The 27,844-nt window shown below is 49.4% G+C and overlaps 1 protein-coding gene across 2 annotated transcripts in view; it reads left to right on the top strand.

Moving 5' to 3' along the window:
• The window catches only part of PLXNB1 (plexin B1), a 206,191-nt gene that overhangs the window by 92,056 nt on the left and 86,291 nt on the right, over positions 1-27,844 (top strand). For both annotated transcript variants that reach the window (XM_089781349.1, XM_089781350.1), the window contains exons 8-15: positions 45-145; positions 1,088-1,220; positions 2,345-2,501; positions 14,642-14,750; positions 14,843-14,951; positions 15,726-16,580; positions 18,616-18,741; positions 26,547-26,669. In XM_089781349.1, the coding sequence (XP_089637475.1) occupies positions 45-145; positions 1,088-1,220; positions 2,345-2,501; positions 14,642-14,750; positions 14,843-14,951; positions 15,726-16,580; positions 18,616-18,741; positions 26,547-26,669 (1,713 nt within the window). The remainder of the gene's footprint in view (positions 1-44; positions 146-1,087; positions 1,221-2,344; positions 2,502-14,641; positions 14,751-14,842; positions 14,952-15,725; positions 16,581-18,615; positions 18,742-26,546; positions 26,670-27,844) is intronic.

The raw sequence follows: 27,844 nt of genomic DNA on the forward strand, positions 1-27,844 counted from the left end.
GGAATTTCACTAGATCACTAGATTAATTTGTCTTTCTCTGGCAGGTGGTAAAGGTTCCCATATTAGAATGTTCACAGTACTTGGATTGTGAATCGTGTTTGACACTGAAAGACCCATATTGTGGCTGGTGTGTTCTCCAGGGACGGTGAGATCTGATTACTTCCTCAACAAGGCTCTCCAGAGAGATGATTATTTGAGATTAGCTAGCTAATTTTCTTTTGCTAAATTCTATCAGTTTATTGGGAAACTCCAATAAGGTACAGTATGCAATAATGTTAACTCTATTTGTACATTTATATGATCTCGTGCAACATGCATTTAGACTTTTCTAGCCCTACTTGGAATAATTATGGCTGCTGCATGTGATACATACATCTCCTCTGAGTTCATGCTTTCTTTAATACCTCATCCTTCTATCATATGATTTTGTCTTCCTACACTACCTCCTTGAAAATGCCACCATTAGTTAATAGCTGCTTTTTCGCCTGCACACTCGAGTCAGTTCTGCGCTTATCTCTTCAGTCACCATGGATCACCCATGGATCTCGGTTTGGGTTGCACTCTGACCACAGTAAGGACACTAGTCTGTTCCATGCATCTGACAACCTTCTCCTTTCTCATTCCACCTTTGACACGCTCTCCCAGTCTTTGGGGAAGGGTCCAGCAATGCTGTGAACTTCAGCTCCCATCAGACTTGGTTCTACTTCCACGTGGCTCTCCTTTTCTCTGTTTCTGCTTATGTGGGGCCACGGTGTTCAGTGCAGAGCTCTCTGTTCTGTCCTACATTGCCCCCGGGTTTACTCAACTGAACACTGTAAATATAATTTACAAAATGAAGTTGTGCAGTATCTTGAATACCCAGTGTGGCCAAGAGTCCCATTCATACCCGCTTTGCATTCCCATAGCACTGGCGGGGCTACTGAGACAACATGCCTTAGCTTTTTGTCACTACCATTGCTGGTGTGTCTGGTTTTCCTACAACTCTTGCTGGGAAGAGCCGTGCTCACAGCAGGACTGTAGCCAAAGAATGTGTTCCCTCCTCGGCTTTGAAGAGTACACTAATGGTTTCCTAACTCTCTTTCTCCAGGTGCAGTCGTCGTTCTGAATGCTCCAGGTCCATAGCGAATAAGCAGTGGCTTTGGAGCTTTAATTCTACACAACAGTGTGTGTCCATCCAGTCACTAAGCCCAGCTAATATCAGCAGAGAAGAAAAGAGAAATGTGAGCAGGGACTTTGTACTTAAAACATGGCCTGGGATAAGAAGGGTTGCTTTTTTTTTTCATGCCTTTAAATGGTGGGCCACCTCCATTCTGGAGTAAACAAAGAAATCTCCTATTGACGTCCGTGGCAGATGAATCACTAAGTTTTGAGTTCATCCCGGGTGTGTCTTACCCAGGGTTCTTACATGTAATGATAGCCCCAGAAGGGATGGATTCCAGCATGGCCTTTGTCAAGTCAGATGTCTAGGCATGTATTACTGTGAGAGTGATAAATGTTGGGGAGTTCTTGCTTGCCTTGTGCAGTCTGTGCTTGGCAAGTATATACTTGTCTATAGATTTCTAAAGCTTCATCATGCTGATTATTAAAAGGATAGTAAAAGAAAGTAAAAAGCATCAGCCCATTGCCTGAGCTCTCCTAGAAGAGCCAACGGGATGCTGAGATGTCCCCTGGGTGAGAATTCTGTCAGTGTGGTGGGAACCCAGATTCCATCGAGACCAGGGTTCTCAAATGTCATTACTACGTGATCCCGGGAATGGGATGGAAGCCTAAACCTACCCAAGCCCCACCATCCTGGGACAGGGGGCTAGAGCCCTTAGGATGTCCCATTGCCTCTGGGGTGGGGAGTAGGGGAAGCTGAAGCCCAAGGGCTTCAGCCTCAGTGGGGAGGAGAACATAACCTGAGCCCTGTCGGCAAGGGCAGAAGTTTCAACTTTAGCCCTGGGCAGTGGAGGTTGGGCTTTGGGCAGAGGCGGCGGGGCTGGGCTTCAGCTCCAACCCCAGGTCCAGCAAGTCTAGTGGCAGCCCTGACAATCCCATTAAAACAGAGTTGCAATCCACTTTGGGGTCCCAAGCCACAGTCTGTGAACTGCCGATCTAGAGAACTGGGCACAGCTCTGGAGGCTCGCTTATAGGAAGGACATTAAGGAATGGGAAAAGGCATAGAAAATGGCAGCTAGGATAATGAGATTGGATACAATGGTGGGGGACACCTTAGAAAGGCAGTCAATGGATGGACGTTTCTGTGGATCTGAAAGTGAGCCGTTTGGAAAGCAAAAGCGTGTTAACCAGAAAAGTGTGAATTATCCACGGAGACCAGGGATTTATATTAATATTTGATGGGCAGATTTTCCTGACGGTCTTGGATTTACCACCCTTGCATGAGGAAGAATCCTATTCATGCTTCTTCGAAGACTACGAGAGTCCTGCAGCACTGACAGAATCCGGCATTGTGTGTCCCTCCCCAGATCCCAGCCAAGCACCAGCTTTGAGAGCAGGAACAGGTCAGTTAAACATTCTCTGTAAGTGACTAGGGTGCACCGGAGTTAGTCAGAATGTCTGTGGTGAGGTGGGACAGAAGAGAATGCTAATGCTTTAATGATGGCAAGGGAAAGAATAGGTTGAGTACGTATCCTTTAAGGGAGTTGTAAAAGTCTGTCGCATAGTTCTCAAATTGTACGCATATGGTATTATTTCTGGGGAACTGTCCGTTTCAGTGTTCTCCAGGATCTGGAACTACCTGAATCTTAAAGTGTCAAGAACCAGAAGAGGGCAGAGGGAAGGGGATGTGGGCAACTGTATGTTTTCTTTGTGTCCATTTGACATGGGGGTGAAAGTGAAGGGCTTACAAAGGAGGTGGAGAACTTGTACATGTCAGCCACTGTTCTTCTTGACAGAAGAGTGGTATAGGTGTCAATGGGGTGTCCAGGGGTATTTCTGAAAGAGGGCAGAGTTAAGTTTGCATGAGCAACATTTACTGTGCATTGAGTTTTGCTTATTTCAGTTACTGCAAGAGGTCAACATACTACCAAGCAACCTTAACTCTGTGGTAACTTAGTTTTTTTGCCATTGAATGAAGTGGATGAATACTACTGGGAACTGTGATTCTGTGACACTTTCACTTATCAGATATAAGTTGGGAACAAATGCTTCTTATAATGGTAGGGCCCTGGATGTTGTAGCTGACAGATGTTGTCACCAAATAGTCATTAAGCCATTAAAAGTTAATGCTATTTTTGATTTGGTTATGGTAACCAGTAATATTATAGAAGAGCTCATTGGGAAAAAAATAATCTTTGCTTGAGTTGATTCAATTTAAATTAAATGGAAAGATAACCAAAGCCAGGTCACCAATTACAGGGTGCACATTGAGAAATTAAGGGAACTAATTAGTGAAGGCAACTGACCTGAAGAGCTCAGGAACTTAAATGTGAAATCTTAGAATTTCTTCAAGTCAGAGATGCAAAACTTATCTGGCACTTGCTTCCCCACTAAGAAGAATAAACTTGCATGGAAGTGCTCCAGGCCTAACTGGATGAATAGCCACCTCAAAAATATGCTAGTAGGAATAAGCAGCGATTCTACAAAGGAATGGAAAAAGAAATCTATCATCTGAGAAAGTGAAAGATGTCAGAAGGTGTAGGAATAAAGTGATGATTGTCAAATGTAAAGATGAGCTAGACCTTGGAAAGGAAATTAAAACAAATAGTTAAAGGTTCTTAAACCATATAAATAAAAAGAGAACAAGAAGAAATGGGGTCACTATACAAAGTGGTTGGGGTAGAAATTAAGGATAATCTAAGTCAGGCCCAAACACTACGGTAAATGAATATTTTCCTCAGTTTTCACTAGGGATTTGAGGCAAAGGCAGGATGGCTGATTGGACTGAATGTATATCAGTGGAACTGCCCTAACAGAGGTGAAAGCAAAACTCAAGAAGTTTAATGATTTTAAATCAGGGGAACCAGCTAATCTCCCTCTCAGAATTCTGAAAGAACTGGTGCATGAAATTGCAAATGCAATAACAGTAATTTCTAATCTAGCCAATTGCGAGTGGTACCATATGACTGGAAAATAGTAAATATAGTACTTCTTTGAGGAGCGTTCCTGTGGGTATTCCACTTCAAGGGTCTTGGTGCCCCTGCACTTCTAATCGGAGAATTGTAGTAGCAATGTCCTCTGTCGGCTGTAAATGTGAGCAGCCAACTTGTGCTGTTTGGGGCCACTGTCACGCATGCACAGTCAGCCAACCCTTCAATTCCTTCTCTTCCACCATTGTCTTTAGTCAGAATTTAGCAGTCGCCCTTGTCATCCCCCCTCAGACCATATCCTACCCTTATTTTACTTTCCTTTAGTCTTCATAGTAATTTATTCAGTCCTTCTTCATCTTTATTTTATTTTTTAAAAAGTTGCCGCTTTTATGGCTTGTCCGTTTTCTAGGACATGCCTGGCTCCCCTGGCTTTAAGTGTTGCCTAACTTGCAGATTTTGAATCCACTATCAGACAGGCACTCCCAGTGTGTCTGCTGTCTGCACGAGGTGCACATTACATGGAAGTACCCTCATTTCAAGAAACTAACTGCAAGGACCAAGAAGGTTAGAGAACTTCAACTAAAGCTAATGCCCATGGAGAAATCTCTCCACCCTGCCTCCAACTCAGAGCATTCCACACCGCCAAGGCAACCATCGCCTACATCAATGTCAGACAAACCAGCTCCCTCAGGCTTCAGGTCCAGAGATGCCCTTCTGGCTGCAATCAAGAAAAAGTGCTCCCTTTGTTTGACTACAGCTAATTGCCCCTTCAAAATGTACTCTTTACCACAAATAGCAGCAGCGACACTGAAAGTTTTGGACTGGGAGGCAGTGGGTTTGTCTGGTACAGACACCTGAGGATCAAAGGACCCTACATGGGTTAACTCTGAGGCGCCATCCCACACCAAGCCAAGAACAGCACCATCGATGCCAAAAAAACCTGGCGTTGATGCTGGTACTGATGTGCTTGGCACCACAAGGATTCACCAGTGAAGCAGATTTGACTGTTACCTCAACACTCAGGACGCCTCTGTTTGGTACCAATGGCGTCCTGGCAACATCATGGTTCAGCCTTACTACAGCTCACACTACTCCTGCAGGCTCAGCACCTCCATTTTCTAATGAGGATGAGGAAGAAGAGACCTCTTCAGGTCTACATACACCCACAACACTTATCACCCAGGCAGATGCAGCAGCTAACACAATGGCAACTTCTTGACCCTAATGGGATCCTTGGGCTATGTACAGAGCTTCACCATCCCAGCTAGTACCGCAGCCAGCTCCATCACATTGATCACGTGCCTTTCCCAGTGGCAAACTTTGAGGAGGATGTAGAGATTTGGGAGGATCAGCCCATTGCTGATTCACCAGCACGCATGTTGTCTTTTTCTCTTGAATGATACAGTCATGCCACCACCACCCATTGCTGGAAATGATTTTAAATCTTTTCAAGAATTATATAAAAGGGTAGCTGAATCTCTGAATACTTCCCTACAGTAACTGCCTGAGACTTAACACAGGCTGATGGACATTCCCCATTCCTCTCCAGTGTTACACTGGCTTTACCCACGACCGAGGCCCTAATTGTCCCAGCCAAGATCATTTGGCAAACTCCTGCAACCATCCCTCCCTCATGTAAGAATTCCATAAAGAAATATTACGTTGCACCACAGGGAGCAGACTTTCTCTTCACCCATTCCACCCCATATTCATTAGTGGGTTGATGCGGTCAACCAGAGGGACAGGCAGAATGATGCTTGTACCACCCCCTTTAGTAGGGGTTGGAAGTGGTTAGACTTATTCGGCTGGAAAGCCTATTCACCTGGACCCGGCAACTCAGGATTGCAAACTATGTGATGCTTCTCGCAAACTACATCCACAGCATCTTCAATCAAATGTCACCATGTATTGAACACAAATGATAGGTTCCTCATTGCATGCATGGCTCTGCAAGTGGCGCTAGACTCAGCTGACACCACTGCAGTGTCCATCTCCACACTCAGTGGTCATGCAGCATGCATCCTGGCTGCATGTTTTGGAGTTCCCGTAAGAAGTGCAGGCAACGGTAGAAGACCTTCTATTTGAAGGTTCAAAACTCTTAGCTGAGTCCACCAATGCTGCCCTCGTCACTCTGAAAGAATCAAGGTCCACCTAGAAGATCTTGGGAGTCCATGTGCCTGCAGCCAAGTGGAAACAGGGAAGAGTTCTTAATCAGAGATTCAAATCCTCCCCCTATACACAGCCCCAGCGACACTACAACTACAGATGCAAACAGTGCCAGACTGGGCGCAGTCATCACGTTCCCAACCATCAGCTTCAAGGCAAACCTTTTGTTGGTTGAATTTCTGATCATCCTGAAAGTTCCACTGCAGGATTCCACCATTTGAGCCCCATTTGGGAACTGCCTAGCGACCTCCTACACAGTCTGGAGCAAGATCACCACAGACAAAGGAGTGCTAGATACAGCCCAATCTGGACACTGCCTCTTGTTTTTTTCACACCCCTTCACACACCCCATACCCATCCCTCTTCAGGGACACTTCTCAGGAGGTCCCTCTCATGCAGGAACTGAACCACCTCCTGCAACTAAGGACAATAGAACATGTGCCTCATCATCACAGAGGGACCTGGTTTTACTCCCATTATTGCCTCACCAACAAAAAAACGGGAATGGAGACTCATTCTGGTCTCATGCAGATTGAACAGATTCATTCAACCACAGCACTTCAAGATGATAATCTTCGCCACCATAATTCCTGCACTGGAAAAGGGATATTGGCTACCTATCCTTGACCTCCAAGACATATCTTTTCATATTGGAATAGACCCAGTGCACAGACGATACCTACAATTCGCTATAGGGGACATGCATGTCCAATACCAAGTCCTCCCATTTGGATTATCTACCATTCCCCAAACCTTCTCCAAGGTCCTTGTGGTTGTTGGGACACATTTACACAGGTCGGGAATTATCATATTCCCTTACTTGGATGACTGTCTCCTGAAAGGGTCATCCCAACATCAGACTGCGCAAGTGGTCACCAAGCCCATGACTCTCTTCAACTACCAGGATCTACAGCTCAGTTATCCAAAGTGCACATGAATGTGTACACCACAGCTTGATTTCATTGGAGCACACCTGGACTGTATCACAGCCTCACTACCTCATCAGAGGTTCCAAACATTCTCTGACCTTGTTCTAACAGCTCAGAATAGTCCACGAACAACTATCAAACTATGTCATCAGTTGCTAGGCCATATGGCATCAACAACTTTTGTGATCTGCCATGACCAGCTGCAAATGAGACTCCTACAGAGTCTAAGATCAGTCTATAGACCTCATCACCACATTGAGTGCTTGACAATGCCTATCAAAAGGTCCCTTTCTTGGTGGGTGAACCCAACTAACACATGCACAGGTGTTCCCTTTCAGCTCAAGCAACCATCCATTACGATTACCACAGACACATCACTCATTGGATGCGGAACTCATCTGGAACATCACATGGTTCAGGCACGCTGGTTTCCTGAGGAGTCCAGACTCCATATAAACCTTTTAGAATTGCAAGATGTCTGTAGTGCATGCCAACATTTTCTGCCTGTTACTACCAACAGATCAGTTTAAATTTTCACAGATAACCTCATGACAATGTATTACATAAGAAAATAACAATAGCCCTACTAGGTCAGACCAAAGATCCATTTAGCTCAGTATTCTGTTTGCTGACAGTGGCCAATGCCAGATGCCCCAATGGGAGTGAACAGAACAGGGAATCATGATGTGACAAACAGAGGCTAGGGACGCCATTCCTACTCATCCTGGCTAATAGCCATTGATGGACCTAACCTCCAGGAATTATCCAGTTCTTTTTTGAATCCTGGTAAAGTCCTGGTTTTCACAACATCTGGAAAGGAGTTGCACACGTTGAGTGTGCACTGTGTGATGAAAAACTTCCTTTTGTTTGCTTTGAACCTGCTACCTATTAATTTCATTTGGTGACTCCTACTTCTTATATTATGGGAACAAGAAAATAACTTTTCCTTATTCACTTTTTTCTTATTCACTTTTTCCACACCAGTCATGATTTTATAGACCTCTATCATATCCCCCCTTAGTCTCTTTTCTAAGCTGAAAAGTCCAAGTCTTTTAAATCTCTTTTCTTATGGCACCCATTCTAAACCCCTGATCATTTTTGTTGCCCTTTTCTGAACCTTTTCCAGTGCTAATATATCTTTTTTTAGATGAGACGACCACATCTGTATGCAGTATTCAAGTATTCATTTTTATATAGAGTCAATAAGATATTATCTGTCTTATTCTCTATCCCTTTTTTAAATGATTCCTAACATTCCATTTGCTTTTTTGATTGCCGTTGCACACGGAATAGATGTTTTCAGAGAACTATCCATAATGACTCCAAGATCTCTCTCTTGAGTGGTTATTGCTAAATTAGTCGCCATCATTTTGTACATATAGTTGGGATTAGGTTTTCCGATGTGCATTACTTCACATTTATCCACATTACATTTCATTTGCCATTTTCTTGCCCAGTCACTTAGCTTGGGGAGATCTTTTTGAAGCTCTTCACAGTCTGCTTTGGTCTTAACTATCTTGAGCAATTTGGTATCATCTGCATATTTTGCCACCTCACTGTTTATCCTTTTCTCCAGATCATTTATAAATAAGTTGAATAGGATGGGTCCCAGGACAGACCTTTGGGGGACCTCACTAGTTACCTGTCTCCACTTGGAAAACTGACCATTTATTCCTACTCTTTTCCTGTCTTTTAACCAGCTATCAATCCACAAAAGGACCTTCCCTCTTATCCCATGACAACTTACTTTACTTAAGAGCCTTTGGTGAGGGACCTAGTCAAAGGCTTTCTGAAAATCTAAGAACACTACATCCACTGAATCCCCCTTGCCAACATATTTGTTGACCTTCTCAAAGAGCTCTAGCAGATTAGTAAGGCATGATTTCCCTTTACAGAAACCATGTTGACTTTTCCCCCAACAAATTATGTTCATCTGTGTGTCTGGCCATTTTATTCCTTATTATAGTTTCAGCTAATTGGCCCGGTACTGACATTAGACTTACTGGTCTGTGATTGCCAGGATCTCCTCTAAAGCCCTTTTTAAATATTGGTGTCCCGCTAGCTATCTTCCAGTCAGTAGGTACGGAAGCTGCAATTTCTCATTTGAGTTCTTTTGGGTCAATGCCATTCGGTCCCGGTAACTTGTTACTGTTCAGTGTATCAATTTGTTCCAAAACCTCCTCTATTGATACACTGAACAGTGCAGGGCTCAGCTGGGCTGAGGTGGATGGGGGAGGGCATACGGAACAGACAGGCAGCTCAGCTGGGCTGGGAGGGGCTGCAGGGAACTGGTGCGGCACTCCCTCGGATTGCGGGGGATGATTATGGGGGAGGTGCAGGGAACCAGCAGGGGTGGGCAGCTCAGTTCGGTTGCAGGGGAGGGAGGTGCAAAGAAGCCTAGTGGAGAGGGCGAGGGAACCAGGAGCCCTGAAATGACCTCCCCTGGTCCAAAAATCCCTCATCTGGGACCAGTCAGGTCCAGAGGGTGCCAGTTCAGAGAGGTCCAACTCCTACCCAAGTCCCCTCCTTGCACTCTCCCTTGTAGCCAGACACCCTACATCCAGCCTGCTTCTGCTCCCTCCCCCTGGCCAGACACCCTACATCCAGCCTGCTTCTGCATCCTACCTCCCACCCAGACCTTGCCCCCTTCTGCCCCCCCACCTCCCTCTTAGATCCTGCACCCTATCCCCATCCCACTCCTTGGCAGCCCTGCCATCCACCCTAGCACCTAGCACCACCCTGTCCCTGGCCCCAGCACCCTGCCTCACACCCCAGGACTCAGCACCACCCTGGCCCCAGCACCCTGCCATCCATTCTAGCACCCAGCAGCACCCTGTTCCTTGTCCCAGCAGCCTGCCAGTCATCCTAGTGCCCAGCAGGACCATGTCCCTGACCCCAGCACTCCACCACCTGCCTGCCCCAGCACCTTGCCCCAGCACCCTGCCACCTGAGCCAGCATCCTTCCACCCAGCAGCACCCTCTCCCCAGCCCCTGCACCCACTAGCACTCTGTCCCCTGCCCCCACCAGCACATTTGGGACCACATTAGTGAGGCTTGGAGTTTTTTGGAGGGTTGTTTGGGTTTTTTTGCATCTCACTTGTGTGGCCCCAACTGACTTTTCTGTGGGTCAGTGACCCTTGACTCAAAACAGGTTCCTTACCCCGCTCATAAATAAAGACAATGCTAAAAGCTTTTGAGTTTGACATAATATTTTATTTCAAAATGAAGTCTGGTCAACAAGCCCCCAATTGGGACCAAACCCTCATCTAACTTCAGCATCATAACACTCCTGCACCACCTGACCCCAAATCATACACTGGAACCCCCTGTCCTGAGCCTCTTACGTCCCCAAACTCCAGCATCCCCACATCCTCAGTCTTCTGCCGCAACACTCCTGCACCATCCACACATCACATATCTGTGTCCTGAGCCCATAATGCTCAACCTTCTTGCCCTGAGTCCCTCACATATCCAGCCCAAACTCTTGCACCCTCACATCCACAAGCCCATGGCTTGCTCAGCACCCCAACCTTCCACCTGAGCCCAACACTCCTGGGCCTGGAACCTCCTCCCCGAGCCAATATCCCCTTCTCCTGCATCCAAATTCCCTCCCAGAGCTTGTACTTGTTACCCCTTCCACACCCAAATCCCTCATTCCCACCCCACACCTCCTGTCTCAACCTAGTGAGAGTGTATAATGGCGGGGGATGGCAAGTGATGGACAGGAGGGGAACAGAGTGGATGAGGCCTCAAGAAAAGGGGGTGGGGGTCTTGGGGAAGGAATGTTATTTTTATGCATTGGTGGGGATTTTCATGAATTGGTAAGTCCCCCCCTCCCCAAGGTTTCCTTGAAATTCTGAAAAGCTGAAAAGGGTTCCTCGGCCAAATAAAATTGGGAAACACTGGTCTAGAGGGTACTCAGTGTTTGTAGATTGATTGGTGGGGTGGTTCCTTAAAGGTTTGGGCAGATTATACCCAGGTGTGAGGAACCTAGAACCTGAATGAGACCTGAACATGGTTTTGTCAAGGTTAGAATTATAGAATCCTAGAGCTGGAAGAGACCTCAGGAGGACATCAGGTCCAGCCCTCTGCCCAAAGCAGGACCAACCCCAACTACATCAACCCAGCCAGGGCTTTGTCAAGTCGAGACTTAACACCTCTAAGAATGGAGATTCCACCCCATCCCTTGGGAAACCATTCCAGCGCTTCAGCATCCTCCTAGTGAAATAGTTTTTCCTAATCTCCAACCTAGACCTCCCCCAGTGTAACTTGAGCCCATTGCTCCTTGTTCCGCCATCTGTCACTACTGAGAACAGCCTCTCTCCATCCTCTTTGGAGCCTCCCTTCAGGAAGATGAAGGCTGCTATCAAATCCCAAATCCCTCAGCCTCTCCTCATAGGTCATGTGCTCCAGCCCCCTCATCATTTTGGTCGGTCTCCACTGGACCATCTCCAGTGCGTCCATATCCTTTCTATAGTGGGGGGCCCAGAACTGGACTCAGTACTCCAGGTGTGGCTTCACCAGTGCAGAATAAAGGGGAATAATCACTGCTCTAGATCTGCTGGCAATGCTCCTTCTAATGCACCCTAATATGCCATCAGCCTTCTTTGCTACAATGGCACACTGTTGACTCATATCCAGCTCCTCATCCACTGTAATCCCCAGGTCCTTCTCTGCTGAACTTCTACTTAGCCAGTCAGTCCCCAGCCTGTACCAATGTTTGGGATTCTTCCATCCCAAGTGCAGGATTCTGCACTTGTCCTTGTTGAACCTCATCAGATTTCTTTTGGCCCAACCCTCTAATCTGTCCAGGTCACTCTGGACACTATCCCTGCCCTCCAGTGTATCTACCACTCTCCCTAGCTTAGTGTCATCTGCAAACTTGCTGAGGGTGCAATCCATCCCCTCATCCAGGTCATTAATAAAGATATTGAACAAAACCGGCCCCAGAACCGATTCTTGCGGAACTCCGCTTGAAACCGACTGCCAACCTGACATCGAGCCATTCATCACTATCCGTTGGGCCCAACAATCTGGCCAGCTTTCTGTCCATCTTACTGTCCATTTATCCAATCCGTACTTCCTTAACTTGCTGGCAAGACTATTGTGGGAGACCGTATCAAAAGCTTTGCTAAAGTCAAGATATATCACATATACCGACTTCGCCATGTTGACAGAGCCAGTTATCTCATTATAGAAGCTAATCAGATTGGTCAGGTATGACTTGCCCTTGGTGAATCCATGTTGACTATTGCTAATCACTGTCCCCTCTTCCAAGTGCTTCAAAATGGATTCCTTGAGGATCCCCTCCATGATTTTTCTGGGGACTGAGGTAAGGCTGACTGGTCTGTAGTTCCCTGGATTGTCCTCCTTCCCTTTTTTAAAGATGGGCACTACATTTGCCTTTTTCCAATCAGCCGGGATCACTCCTGATCGCCACAAGTTTTCAAAGATAATAGCCAAAGGCTCCTCAATGACATTTGCCAACTCCCTCAGAATCCTCAGATGCATTAAATCCGGACCCATGGATTTGTGTATGTTTAGCTTTTCTAAATAGTTCTTAACCTGTTCTTTCTCCACCGAGGGCTGTCTACCTCTTTCCTATACTGTGTTGCCTAGTGCATTAGTCTGGGAGCTGACCTTGTCTGTGAAGACAGAGGCAAAGAAAGCATTGAGTACTTCAGCTTTTCCTGCATCATCTGTCACTAGGTTACCGCCCTCATTCAGTAAGGGCTCCACACCCTCTCTGATCACCCTCTTATTGCTAACATGCCTGTAGAAGCCTTTCTTGTTATCCTTCACATCCCTTGCTAGCTGCAATTCCAATTGAGCTTTCACCTTCCTGATTCTCTCCTCCCTATATTTATACTCCTCCCTAGTCATCTGTCCAAGTTTCCTCTTCTTGTCAGCTTCCTTTTTGTGTTTAAGCTCACCAAAGATTTCCCTGGTAAGCCAATCTGGTCGCCCACTGTATTTGCATTTCTTGCTGCACTTTGGGATGGTTTCTCTGTGTGCCTTTAATAAGGCTTCTTTAAAATATTGCCAGCTCTCCTGGACTCCTTTCCCCTTCATGTTAGCATCCCGGGGAATCCTGCCCATCAGTTCTCCGAGGGAGTCAAAGTCTGCTTTTCTGAAGTCCAGGGTGTGTATTTTGTTCCTCCCCTTTCTTCCTTTTGTCAGGATCCTGAAATCTACCATCTCATGATCACTGCTCCCCAGGCTGTCACCCACCTCTACTTCCCCTATTAGTTCCTCCCTGTTTGCAAGCGCAGGTCAAGATGCTCATGGCCCTGGTCGGTTCCTTCAGCACTTGTACCAGGAAGTTATTCCCAACATTCTCCAAAAACTTCACCCTCAGTGCTCCTCCCTTCATCCCTTTTGTTTCCCTGCAACCTCCTTCTGAACTCCACATTCTTCTGTCACTTTCAGCTGCCAACAGTACTGCAGTTGCTGTCCTCCCTGAATGTTGCCTGGTTTCATTCACATCAAAAACAATGAGAATTGGTGCAGCCCCATGTTCATATGCCAAGACTCTAGGAAAATGGAGGTTGGCTTCTGCCTCAGTGAGAGCAAGGAGCGGTGGTGGGCATTGTGGAGCCGGGAGCGCTTAATGCCTGCCTGAAGAGAGGAAGTGAACAGCGGACTGGATTGCCCTGCAGGGAAGGGCAGCCCAGACTGCTCATTTACTTGGTGGTCGGGCAGTCTGGCCAGCTTCCTGAGATGAGCTGGCTAGGTCTCCCTCTTTTGTTCGGTGTGGAAGCGTGTGTCCAGTGTGGTAGGCCGGTGCTGTTATGAAGAAAGATAATACAATGTGCTATGAAAATGGAGACAAGGCATGGAAAGTCCTATCTTTTATCTGCTGGTGGGAGAAAAAGGCGCTTGAGATGACTCAGCGCTTAGACGTTTGTCTCTCACCAGCAGAAGTTGGCCCAATAAAAGATATTACGCCCACCTTGTCTCACTAACATCCTGGGACCAACACAGCTACACCACTGGAAAGAATTTATAGAAAACAATCTGAAGAGCTCTGTCTGCAGGATCTGCCTCTAACAACAAGTGTTACTGTTTCTTCATCCAGTATGTCAGCAAGAAAACAGTGGAAGTGTCTAATACTCCCGGAGACAAAGAGAACTAGCCCCTCTTGGGGCTGGCAGGTAAAAGGGTAGCTGAAATCAGACCACACAAAAATTCTTGCACCTCCAACAGATTTGACGCCAGAGGTCTTATAAGCACCTTTCCTGGTTTACCTCCTGGTTTGTGCACTAACTTAACCCCTTGCTGTGATGGTAGGTGTGCTATCTAGAGATCTAGATATAAGCTTTCCATTGATTTGGTTTCGGTTACATTAAGGGAGGATGAAAATTGGGCTTATTCTAGGAGGCTTGCTTCCCAGCTACACTGTGGAGATAATGTGTCTGGCCATAAAGCATACCCTATGTCTACCTGTCTTATAGCGCTGCACGGGGCGCTCTCAGAGCTCCAGTTTCTTAGAGGTGGCGTTTTTATTTCCATTTTCAGAGCACATCACCATAAAGCTAGTCGTGCGTTTCCATGATGTCTTCATTGCTTCAGTGGATTTCTCTTTCTATGACTGTCCTACAGTGGCCTTGCAGAGGAAGTCAGCACCGTGAGTACATGTTGATCCCCATCTGAGGGCTCTGACAATTCTGATTGGTCTGCTGTGTCTCCTTAGTGGCTATTCTTGTGCTGTTTTTTCAGGTGTCAGGGATGTGTGAGCAGTCACTGGGGATGTAATTGGTGCGTCCACCAACACCTCTGCACCCACAAAGCCACCTGTGAAGAGGGAACCATTATCTACAACGAGAGGGTTTGTTTCCTACACAGATCTCAGCCACTAAGAATGCCACTGAAATACAGAAAGATCGGGTTTTTACTCAGATTAAGATGGCAGCCAACTTGCTGCTGTAGGGCTGAGAGTGTCAAGAGGAGTATCTGTCCCCTTAGATACTACAATGGGGATCTTGGATCTTGGAGGCTGGCTGCGTTGTTGAGCTTCCACAGTTTGTTGTGGGGTGGGAGCTGAAGAGAGATTTGCAGCAGCAGGGCTTTGAGGCAGGTTGGGCCTCTTACTCAGAGTGTGTCATGACTCCTCAGAAACCTCCTGCCTGCACCTGAGTTGCGGTATCTGGAGAAGCTTTATGGATCAGGAAGCTGGGAGGAAACCATCAGGGAACTAATAGTATGGTGGCAGGTAGAGAGCGAGAGAGAAGCCAGGCTGGGCCACGTTGCAGAGCAAAGGAGATGAGCAGGGAGGGACAGGTGTGAAGAAGGGTGGATAAAACTATGATTGGAGAATCTGAGAGATGAGCTAATCCTTCCTACTTGGAGAATTTGAGGCCCGCAGGATGTGCAGTGTTAGCTTTTATTCCCTGTGCTGAGCGAAGCTAGCTGCATGAGAATTGCACCTCTGTCTCAGTAGGCATCTCAGAAGGGTCAAATGGCCTCCTAGGAATTCCCTTTTGCCATGGAATCTGACTGACTGTTGTTTTTCACTTGTGTCTTTCTCCCACATGTTGCTGTTTTCATGTTCACTTGGTGATTCTCTCTCTCTCTCCACCTCCATCTCAATGGCTCCCTTTAGACACAGATTCCAACCTCAAGTCCATTACTTTCTTCAGCTGCTTCCACCACCATGACCTCCCCCAGCACTTTGACTGTGGCCACCAAACCCATCACTCCCCCAGTCACTCAGCTTAACCACACTCCCATCACAGAGTCAGTCTCCACCACTTTGCCTGCAGTCTCTGCCATGACTGCTCATCCCACAGGGACCTTTAGCCACACGCACCCAGCAACTCCCACTACAGCCACTCTCACCTTTCTCGGCACCACCACCGATTCCACAGTGCTGCCCCTAACAGACAAGCCTGCTACTACCAGCCTTGCCGCAGACCCCACTGCAGTGTCTGTCACTACCAGTCTAGCAGAGACTGCACACCATACAGCTCTGCCTGCCTCTGAACCAACCCTGGCCCCAGAAGTGTGGTTCACTGACCCGCTCACCACTGCTGCCTTCAATACTTTGCAGCCAGTTGTGACAGCATTAACCTCTCCACCCGATATCACAGATTCCACGTGGTCTCCCACTACTTTGTTACCAGACTCTGAGGCAACCTCCTCTGCCACCCCATCTCTTTTCACTACTAATCAAACTCCAAGTGCCTCCGCCTCCTCTGCTGATTTCCCAGGACACCTAGAGACAGAACTGCCCGCCTCTGAGGTCCCACCTTCAGTCCTGCCTGACTGGCTGCTTGGGGAAGGCACAGAGCTCAAGGACATAGAGGACTGGATGGATGAGAATGATTCGTCACCCTTCTATGCTTCCACTCTTCTCTCAGGCGATGGAGACTCTTTGGAGAGGGATGCCCCTGATTTGCCCAGGATCCTGCACCCTGGCGTAGATTTTCAGTATGATGCCCCTGGATTTTTGGAGTTGGTGAGTCTTTGGCACAGCTCTCTGACCTATGGTTACAGCTACGACCTGCTTTGAAACTCATTGTCTTTGGATCCTGTATTTAGGGCCCCACCGAATTCACTGTTCATTCTGGCCAATTTCGTGGCCACAAGGTCTTAAAATTGGTCAGTTTTATGGTTTCAGATATTTGCAACTGAAGTTTCAGGGTATTGTTTCAGGGTGGGTATCCTGATTCAAAAGGGAATGGGGGCGTCCCAGAGCTGTTGTAGGGAACACAGCATTGCTATACTAATTTTGGTGCTGCCTTCAGAGCCCAGCTCTAAAGGCAGTAGCTGCAGAGCTTTCTTCCACTGGAGGAAACTCCTGTAGGTAGAGGTACGTCGGATCTCTCCACTGCTGCTGGGAGAGCCCCTACGGGTGGGCTCCTGGCTGCTAGTCAAGGCCAGTGGTGCCCCGGGGCCCTGGACCATTCGAAAAATGCCCATGCTCTGGCAGGAGCCATGGGGTGGAAACCCTGACTCGAGCAGGGATTGTGGGGGCTGAAGCCCCAAGCTCAGGTGACCGGATCCCTGACTGAAGCCCTGGAGAGTCCAAAGCCCTGGAGGGTGGAAGCCCCCCGCCCAGGTCCATGAACCCAGGCAGGAACTGAGGGGGGGGGGGGGCAGAAGCCCTGAGTCTGCACACACTGAGCTCTAGCTTGAGCCCTGGGGGAGGGAGCAGCCCCAAGACTGGGCTGGAGCCAAGGAGAGGCGTGGAGGGCGGAAACCTGGTGCTTAGGCAGGAGCTGTGATGGGTGAAAGCCGCAGGGAGGCGATGGCAGCCCCTGGTCCAGGTTCTTGAACCCAGGCAGGACCTGCAGATGGTGAAAGCCCCAAGCCCAGGAATGAGGAGGGGACAGAAGCTCTGAGCCTAGGCAGGAGACATGGGCAGGGGCATTCCTGAGCTTGGCAAGAGCTGTGGGGCTGGAGCTGCAGGGGGTGGCAGCTTCAAGTCCCAGCTGGAGCTCCAGCCAGAGCTGCTGGGTGGCAGCCCTGAGCCTGAGTTCCTGACGCCTGGGCAGAAGCAACTGTGGGGGAGGGGATAGTGGCAGAAGCAGCTCCGGAGTTGCAGCGTCCCGAGCGTGGTCAGGAGCCACGGGGGCAGAGCATGGGAGAGGAGGAGTGGGTGGCAGCGGTCCCAGAGCTCAGGCGTCGGGAGCTAGGCAGGAGCTGTGGGGGGGAGAGAGAACCCCGAGCCCTAGCAGAAGCCGTGAAATGTGTGAGGCAGCTGCTCATAGCTGCTGCTGTACTGCTTGTGGAGGTGAGTCAGTTTGATTCTTCCTCTGATAACAGCCAAGCAGCAAAGGACAAGTCCTGATCCTCCCCAACTTGGCTGATTTCGAGGAGATGAGAGTTCACAAGGCAGGGCCAGTTTCACAGTCAGACACCAATGTTCCCTCTAATCTTTTCCATTCGGGTGCAGAATGAATTTTGTTATGTGCCCCAGGGCATGTGTGAATGTGCACCACCAGTAGATATGAAACCTAGCTGTGGGCACTCTGCTCATCAGCTGGGTGGCATTGGAATCTCTCCTGAGCAGCTGTACCAGTGTGCAGCTTAGAGGGAACACTGTCCGAGGCATGTTTTCACGGCTGTGAAATTTGTAGAGCCTAATTATATTGCGTTCCTTGCCCTAGTAAATAGTTGGGTCTGCTGTGGGAGCTGGGGGTGGGAGTCCCAGCTCGCACAGACATACTTGCTGTCGCTGTCATGGGGCTAGCTGCAGTAGCATGGGCAGTACCAAGGAGGTACGGGCTAGCCATGTGTAGGTCAGACCTGTCTGAGCCTGTTGCTGCCTGGGCTATGCCAGCTCTCCGGCAGTTCTCAGCACGCTAACTCAATGAGCGCACGCATGGCTAGGGAAGCTGGGAATCCCCTCCAAGGATAGACATAGACAGTGAGCTCAGTTTCCCCGTCTGTGAGGCTGAGATTTCATTCTGTATTTGCCTGTGCTAATTGCACCAGTCAGGCTGAATTCCCTGCACTGTGGGTGCTCATTGTGGGAGTTTGTTTTTCAGACTGAGGAGTTTAACTTGGGTCCTGGAGCTTGTCCCTGTGTGCAGGGCATTCAAGGACCCTCCCTGATTCCAGTCAATGTGGAACAGAAGATAACCCTACTGGGGAAAAACTTCCATCTGTTTCAGGTATGTGCCTGTTGTTTCCCATTAGCACTGAAAAGAGGTTTGCTTGGAGCAGGGCATCCTGTGGGCAGCCTCTAGTCACTCACTTCCCAGATACGTCATATTTGAAGACACCCCTCTGAAGCACTGAGATTCCCTGCACGGCTGAGGTGCTGTCACAGGTGCAAGCTGGCAAGCTCCAGCGTAGTTTCTGGTAACAAAATGGATTTGAATGTCATCTGCGCGTAAGGAGGTGCTGGTGGACTGGTGGGGGAATTGGTCGCCTTCTCCTTTAGAGTCCGGGTATGGTTGCAGCAATGAGATTATCATCCAATTGCATCCTCCCTGCATCAGTGCCAGCACCAGCGGCCCCTTCAGTGCTACTGGCCACGCTTTTGCAAGAGTCCAGAGAGAGCTCGGCCTCCAGCACCCTTATTCCGGTGGCACAGCCTGTGGCACCGGAGCATCTGATGCCCCCACCACCGATCCAGCGCTGGGGCAAGCGAGTGGTCATGGTTCAATGCTCAGAGTAGCACCGTTCCCCAGGCTCTGCCTTGGCCGCGCCTTGGTCGGAGTCCGACTTCTCAACGGATTCCGATGTTGAGTCGGTATGGTCCCGAGTGACACTGTCTCATTCTCAGTCCCAGCGCCGATCCAGGTCCTGGCGCCATTCCCCCTCCCAGCACTTCGAGCGGTATCACAACGCCTCAGGCCAGTCGCTATCACAGATGCTATTGCAGACATGGCCTCTGCAGTGGCAGCATCCCGTCCAGTGGCCCTTCTGGACTCCGCGGGGGTACCATCAGACCCAAGGGAGTGCTCCTTCCACCGTGGGATCCTCTTGTTGGGGACCCTGAGCTCCGCCTTTGGCCACACCTTTACCTGGCGCCCCAGTGATCTGGAGAGAATCACCTCAGCTTCCGTCAGAGGGCACTGGGGATCAAGGCCCCTAAGGCAATGGGCTCCCTCTCAGGGTCACACAATCTTGAAGACTTGACAGTGTGCGAGTACTTGTCATCTTCTCTGGATGAGGCCTTGGAGTTGGCCTCTACATTAATGCCAGCCATGGATTCTCGAGCCCATCAGGACTCCTCTGGAGACTGGCACGGAGTCTCACGGAGCCCGAGCGGGCCTTCGAGGAATTTGACCCGATGGTCGATATCCTTGATGCACAGATACTGTCTTGCATGGCCCTGCCCCTGAATAAAACAGTGGGCAAAATTACCACAGCTCTCTGGCAGATGCCAGCATCCGTACTACTCACGGACAAAAGGGCAGAGCGGCGGTACTTCGTCCCTCAGGCAGGCCATGAGCATTTATTTTCACATCCGCTGTCGGGCTCAATATTAGTGCAGGCTGTTAACCGCCGCTAGTGTCAGGGACAGCCGGTGCCTACTCCCAAGAATAGGGAAGCCACCGGGTGAGACCTATTGGGTCGCAAGGCCTACTCTTCAGGGGGTCTCCTGCTCAGAATTGCTCATCAGCAGGCACTCCTGAGCAGGCAGTGGACAAATATAGGGAGTCACTGCCCCAGGAATGGAGGCAGGAGTATAATGCCTCTTACTATGCCGGGTTCTCTGGGGTTCAAGAAGTGCCAGAGCAATGACCCCATGCCCGTTTCTGATTGCCACACTTTAGGTATGCATTGTTTTGGGGACTCACATGCATCCCAAAAATGCGACCACTGCTGCAACCTTACAGCGAGGGCTAGGAAAGACCAGGAGCTTCAGCTCCAAATGCTGCTGTTTGAAAAAGCGGTGCAGCTGGCAGAGGGAGTGGTGCAGCTGGCTGCTCCCGGGAGACCCGCTAAGGAAAATGGCAGCTTCCCCCTCACCTCACAGATGCCAGAAGAAAAGGGTCTTCCCAGCGAGGTCGTTACCCCCTAACCCCTCTGCCTTAATGAGCATGGGGGATGCATCCGGCACCTCCAGCTTGTCGGTGCCGAGATCCTCAGCAGGCACCATTACATTGGCATCCCACGTTAACCCGGGGATGCACTGGAGAAGTTGCGCTGGCAAACCCCAACACCGGCGCAAGCGACACATCAGCACCTGGCTCTGGGCAAGTCCTCGGCGCCACTTCCCAGTGCTCCTACATCAACAAAGATGCCTCCTCCCTCAGAGGCTACGGCGCAGGCGCTGCAGCATTGAGCGAGCTGTAGCTGATCACGCCTCACCGGCACCTCGTAATAACAACAGCCACACAAGTTCCCTCCCGCTCTCCAGGGCCTTTTTCGTCTTACACATTAGACCTCAGTTGCTCCATGAACACACTGCACTTGCGGAATACGACTAGAGGAGTGTGTGTTCCTCACAGCACTCCTCTCCTATGGCATTTCATCACTATCATCAGTACCATGAAGTACCATACCAACCTCCGTGGTACCCAGACTGGCCATATCCTGCTCCCCATTACCTGCCCTCTTGGGCCCTATGGGAGCACTGGGGATCTCGTAGACACTACTCCATGGCCCCATCTACTCCGGCAAGAAGGTTTCCACCAGCCTCCCCATCCCACACCCTCCCGACCATGGTTGATTCGGAGGAAGAGGAGGGTCAGATCCCTGATGATCACATCAAAATACAGGCTCCAGAGAGCTCTCTTAGAGACAATTACATCTTCATCTCCTGATGAAGCTGTAGTTCAGGAGGACACGTGCACCACTGATGATTTGAAACAATTTAAAGAACTTTTTAAGAGGGTGGCAACCAGGCAAAAGAAGAAGCACCACCGCTTCCTAAAGAACATCCGCCATCCTCTCAGGGAAGGATTACTCTACCAATTGACAAAGCCATTATGGAAGTGTCTGATGACATATGGCAAACACTCACCTCATTCAGTCAACTTCTAAAAGAGCGGACAGGAAGTACTTTGTCCCTGCTAAAGATTTAGATTTCCTTTTCTCCCATCTTCAACCAAATTTGTTGGTGGTGGATGCAGCAAAACAATGTTTGAAAGCCCCACAGTTTATCGGCATCCAATGACAAAGAACAAAGAGAATTAGACCACTTTGGGAGAAAAATATATTCGTCAGCCACACTACAATTCAGAATTGCTAACTACTCAGCGCTTTTAGTAAACCATGATTGACAACTTTTCTAAACTAGCTGAACTTATGGAACACCTCCCTGACTCCAAAAGGCCCATCCTCAGAGCTGTCATCCACGAGGGACATACCATTGCCCTTACGGCACTACTATTGGCGTGGCTGACACAGAGGCTAGAGCAATGGCTACAGCGGTTGTAAGGAGGAGAGCCTCCTGGTTACACACAGCAGGAGTGTCCAGGGACCTGCAGATCAAAGTGGAAGATCTCCCTTTTGGTAAACAAAAGCACTTTGCAGCCAACACAGATGAGATCCTACAAAACAACAAGGACTCTATGCCCCATACAACACAAACAGGGACACCTGCTACAACCGTCCTCAGCACAAACCATGCGATTATATCTGATCTAGACAACGGCTCAGAGGAAGCACTCACCTCAATTACGCTCCTCCAGCTCCCCGGCCCCCAAACAGCAAATTTGAAGTTTTTGTCGAGGGTCTGCCCGACATCCCCAACCATCCAGTGCCAATAAGCCATAAACACCTTTTCACCCACAGGCTGCATCCCTTTTTCCACCATCTGGACTCCAGAACATCGGACCAGTGGGTGCTAGAAATCATCTACATGGGATACACTTCCATCCCTTTTCCTCTCCCCTTCCTCCTCCTCTGTCCTTCTTCAGAGACTCCTCTCAGGCAAGAAATTGATCGGCTCCCCCAACTAGGAGCAATAGAGAGGGTGCTCGATCCATACCTAGGAAGTGGGTTCTCCTCAGCTTACTTCCTGAGCCAAAAACGCACAGGATCCTGGAGACCGATTTTAGATCTCCGCAAGCTAAACAAGTTCCTATGAAAACAGCACTTCAGAATGGTCACACTGGCTTCGATTATTCCTGCACTGGACAAAGGGGTCTAGTTTGCAGCCCTTAGCCTACAGGACACATAACTTCCACATCGCAATCCTCTCACAGACATTACTCCCGCTCCTCTGGAGGAAGGGATCACTTTCAGTACAGAGTCCTCCCCTTCGGATTTTCCTCGGCCCCTTGAGTTTTCTTGACTGCCTCATAAAGGGCCACTTGCAAGCAGAAACCACCAGTATGGTCTCAAAGACCAAGTGTCTCTTCAGTCATCTAGGACTTCTCATAAACGAACAGAAGTCAACTCTATTCCATTCAGCAAATAGGGTTAATTGGCGCTCGCCTCGATTCTGTTTTGGTCCGGGTTTATCTCCCACATCAATGTTTTATCATGCTACAGGACCTAGTAACCACTCTATGAGCCCTTCTACTACTGTACATACCTGCCTTCAATTAATGTGCCATATGGCTGCTACCAAGTATCTTTTCATGTGCGCACACCTCCATTTCTGTGCCCTGCAGCATGGCTAGCATCAGTGTATATGCCATCCTGACATTCACTTCACAAGCGGCTCACCATCCCCAGACATGTGGTGGGCTCTCTCAAACGGTGGCTATACCCCCCCATCTCCTCTCAGGGGTTCCCTTCCACCAACCCGAGCTCTCAATACAAATTACGATGGACTCCTCACTGGTAGGGTGAGGCAAACAGATGGTTACCACACAAAGCAGTACTACAAATCAACCTTCTCGAGCTCAGAGCAATCAGAAGTGTGAGTGCGCATTTTGCTTCTACCATTACCAACCACACCATGCGTATACTCACAGACAATATGACAACCATATTTTATATAAACGGACAGGGAGGAGCTCGTTCTCGGTCCCTTTGTGCCAAAGCCATCTGCCTCTGGAACTGGTGCATCCATCATGGCATAACTTTAAGAGCATCATACCTACCCGGGGTCAACAACTTCATGGCAGATACTCTGAGTCACAATTTTTTCACAGACCACGAATGGGAGCTGCACCCACTGGTGACCGCGTCTGTCTTTCGCAGATGGGGCTACCCAGCAATAGACCTCTTTGCTACCTGGAGTGATGCCAAGTCTCTCTGCTTCTGTTCCAGAGCCAGACTGAGCAAGGGCTCCATGGGAGATGCATTCCTAATCATCTGGAACAAACCTTTGCATTATGCCTTTCCCCCCATCCTACTCATCCCCAGAATCCTGCATAAGATCCGGTTGGACAGGGCTTGAGTCATCCTAATAGCTCCATCCTGGTCCAGACAGACCTGGTTCCCGTATCTTCAACGCATGTTTGTTGAACCACCTTATCCACTTCCATGTCAACACAATTTTTTCTCTTAGAACTGGGGCAAGCTACTCCACCCTCAACTTCATACACTTCACCTCCACACCTGGCTCCTTTCTGGTTCCATGACATTGAATCCCAGTGCCCTGAACAAGTAAGAACCATCTACCTGCAAAGCAGAAGACTATCAACCAGAACCATTTACCTGCAGAAATGGAAATGGTTCTCATCCAGGTGTTGACAGATGCACATTGATCCCTATAAGGCTCTGCTTCATTCTGTCCTTGACTACATATAACATCTAAAAAGTGGAGGCCTATCCATCGTCTCCGTCAGGGTACATTTGGCAGCAATTACGGCCTTCCACTAGCAAATCGATGGATCATCGGTCTTCGCTTATCCCATCTCCAGGAGATTCCTCAAGGGCCTCCAGAACCTCTACCCTCCACGGAGGCCCCCACAGCTCTCATGTGACTTCAATTTGGTTTTAGACTGCCGTACGAGGCCCCTCTTTGAGCCCATGGCCAGCTGCTCCCTCTCTATTCTTACAAGGAAGGTGCTGTTTTTAGTAGCCATCACCTCAGCAAGGAGGGTTAGTGAGATGGGGGCACTAATGGCCGGACAACCCTACATGATATTTGCCAAAGACAAATAACTTTATGGCTGCATCCGTCATTTCTATCCAAAATCAGCACCTCCTTTCATATTAATGAGCCCATAGTTCTACCTACTTTTTTTCCCAAACCCCATGTATCCACAAGGGGTGCCGTGCTCCGTACTCTGCACATTTGGTGGGCTGTGGCATTTTATATAGACAAGACACAGCTATTCCGCAAATCACCACGCCTCTTTGTATCCATTGTAAACCACTCACAGAGCACACCAATCTCAGCCTGTCGGGAGGCTCCCCTCTCGTTTGGGGTTGCCGCCCGCATCCGGGGCATAATTCAGACTACCCGGTCCTAGTCCCAAAGTGTGATGCCCCTTTATTAGGGGAAATACGACTCACTGGCCTAGTCCTGGGCTTGCAGGCCCTGAAGCCTAGTCCCAAAGTATGGTGCCCCTTTATCAGAGGGAATACGGCCCACCGGCCTCATCTGAACGTACACTGCCCCTGTATTAGGGGAAGTACGGCCTCCCGGCCTGGTCCTTGGTACACAGGCTCTGTGGCCTAGTCCTTTAGCCGAACCCCCACTTGCCGGGGTCCAGGGCAGGAGGGGTGGGGGCCCGACCCAGCGGGGGGTGGCTCCCAGCACTGGCTCGGGGCTCCTCCCCGCAACGCGCTTTCCAGCTCCCTGCCCTTCCCCCGGCGCGTGGCGGCGCCACCTGTTGGTGCGAGTCGGGCTCTGTAGCGGCCCTTCCCCAGTCCGCCTGGGTCCCGGGGGGCTGACCGGCAGCTCCCTCCTTGGGGTCGGGCCCGGCTTGGGCCTGGCAGCAGCGCGTTCAGCGGGCCTGGCGACTCCCTCTCAGGCGGTCCGGTCTGCAGCTCGAGCGGCTGGGCGCTAGCTCCAGCTCTGGCCACCGTCTGCCCCTGCTGAGCAGGCTTTCAGCCTTTTATACCTTGGCTCCCCTGGGAGCATGCCCAGTAGGGCTGTGTGGGTGGGGTCCTCTCCGCCCCCGGCGCCAGGTGGTTGCCCTGGGCTTGAGTGCGGGGCGGGGCCACCCCGTCACACAGCCCTACGTATTTCCAAACTGATATCTTCTTGTATACTGCAATGCCACTCTCTTTGCAATAAGCTTCTAACAGCTCCACCAAAAGCACATTTCACCCGTGCTAAAGCAACATCTATGACTTTCCTAAACAACGTGCCTCTTAAAGATACCAACTGGGCAGCCACTTGGTCATCCAACCATACCTTAGTCAGGCGTTACGCTATCATGCCTCAGCTAACAGCTAATACAGTGGTGGCTACAGCGGTAGTATCTGCTGCTGCCAAGCAGTAACTCCGGGTCCACCATCCAGACTGAATACTGCCTTGTAGTCACCAACAGTGGAGCACCCACGGGGACATCACCAGAAGAACAAAAGGGAGCTACTCACCTCGTGCTGTAATGACTGTTCTTCGAGGTGTGTTTCCCCGTGGGTGCTCCACGATCCTCCCCTCTGTTCATTGCCCTGGCTTCTTGGGAGTAGATGAGCAACTGAAATGAGGGGGGGGGGATTGGCATGTGCAGCCTGATTGATAACTGCTAGGAAAAAGTTCCGAACTGCATCTCCAGAGATGACCTGTCGCCAGCAGTGGAGCATCCGCGGGGACACGCACCTCGGAGAACAGTAGTTACTGCACAGTGAGTAACTCCCTTTTACTATTCTTCGTCAAGTGTTGGTTCTTGTCCATTCCAATAGGTGTGTGTGCATTCCGCATACACAGTTGCTGAAGGTTTCTCCTCTAGTGGCAACCATCAGCCTGGCTGGGGAGCTCACAGGAGGGTCCTGAGATTAATAATCAGCAGCCTCCGTTACCAAGTTACTGGGCCATTGTTGGCTCTCCGTGTTGCACAGTGACAAGAACAGAAGTTATGTAGGGGGAGGAGAGCATGGAAGTCACTGTATGTAGGTTTGGCCACGTGAGTGGATACTGGTGAAACTGTCTCTCTCTTCCTGATTGTAGGATCAGCAATGGGATTACGAGTGTGTCCTGATTTTAGAGGGGAGGACAGTAGTAATGGATGCTTATGTTGAGGGGGATGAAGCAAACCGATCTCTCTGCTACATCACGTGTCAGCTACACCAAGTAAGTAGTTGAGATGGCAGAAGCCATCCAGACTTCCCAGTAATCCAGTCTCATCCATGTTTTTGTTGATGATCCTCTTAGTCTGACTGAAGAGGAGACTGAAAACTACTTAAATTGTGAGCTCTGTGGGGCAGAGACTATGTTCCTGTTCTGTGTTTGCGGTGCCTGGCACAATGGGGCCCTGATCCCTGAGGTTGTTGTAAGACAAGTAATAATAATAATTAAGTCTTCACCTGGCAGAAGGTTAGTTTTCTCAGTGCCATAGTTCACTGATAATGCCATGATTGTAGCAGAGAACAATGCCATCCCCTTGATCCGAAAGGTCAGCTCCTTACCCCTTCAGTGAGCACTCTGTCTCATCCACCAGCAGTGCTTTGTGTACTGTTGGGCTCTTCTGGCACGGGGGACAGCTCCTTTGCAGAAAGCCTCTTGGAGAAAACCAGAACAGAAAGTCAGATAGACACAAGCATGAGGTCTATGGCGTACACTGTCCCAGCCTGCTGAGGGTGCTAGAATTATTCTGGGCTTTTGCATCAGGAAACAGAGGATTTCTGACCTGGAGAGTTTGGGCTGTTTCTACCAGCATGAGAGATTTTAGGGCAGTTTTGGAGGGGCATGAGAAATGCAGTAGAGAGATTTGTAAATGGCCTGGAGTGGATGGCACATACAGCTGTCCCTGTCTGGGCAATATCTGTTGTAGTAGTTTCTCTGATTGCCCTTGAGAGGCCTAGAAGATTGAAACATGGTGAGGGCGTGGGGTCATTCGACTCCTGTGATGGGCAGGGGAGGTCAGGCAATGGTGTTATGGTGAGGATGCAAAGGCAAATATAATGGATTCTTCTTCAAGTGCTTGCTTGTGTTGAATCTCTTCCAGGTGGGTGTGACCCATGTGCAGTTTTTGGAGATTTTTGCCTTAGCAGTATCCACAGGGTCAGCTGTGGCATCCTCTAGAGTGCTACACTCTTGTGTCTGGTATATTAGTTGCCGTCGCCCTTGTGCCTCCTCAGTTTCTTCATCCCACCAGTGATGGTTGGTCTGGGCGCCTTTCCCTTCCCTAGCGAGTGGTCAGTGCTTTTTCTCCTTTGTTTTTTGTTTGTGTTGTGTGCACGTGCCACATGCACAGCTGTCAGAAAGTAGCGGCTACCTGTTGGGTCGGCTGTGGAGCTCCAGCATAT

This window comes from Pelodiscus sinensis, chromosome 11 (genome assembly GCF_052426305.1).
Source record: "Pelodiscus sinensis isolate ZL-2025 chromosome 11, ASM5242630v1, whole genome shotgun sequence".
Classification (NCBI taxonomy): Eukaryota; Metazoa; Chordata; order Testudines; family Trionychidae; genus Pelodiscus; species Pelodiscus sinensis.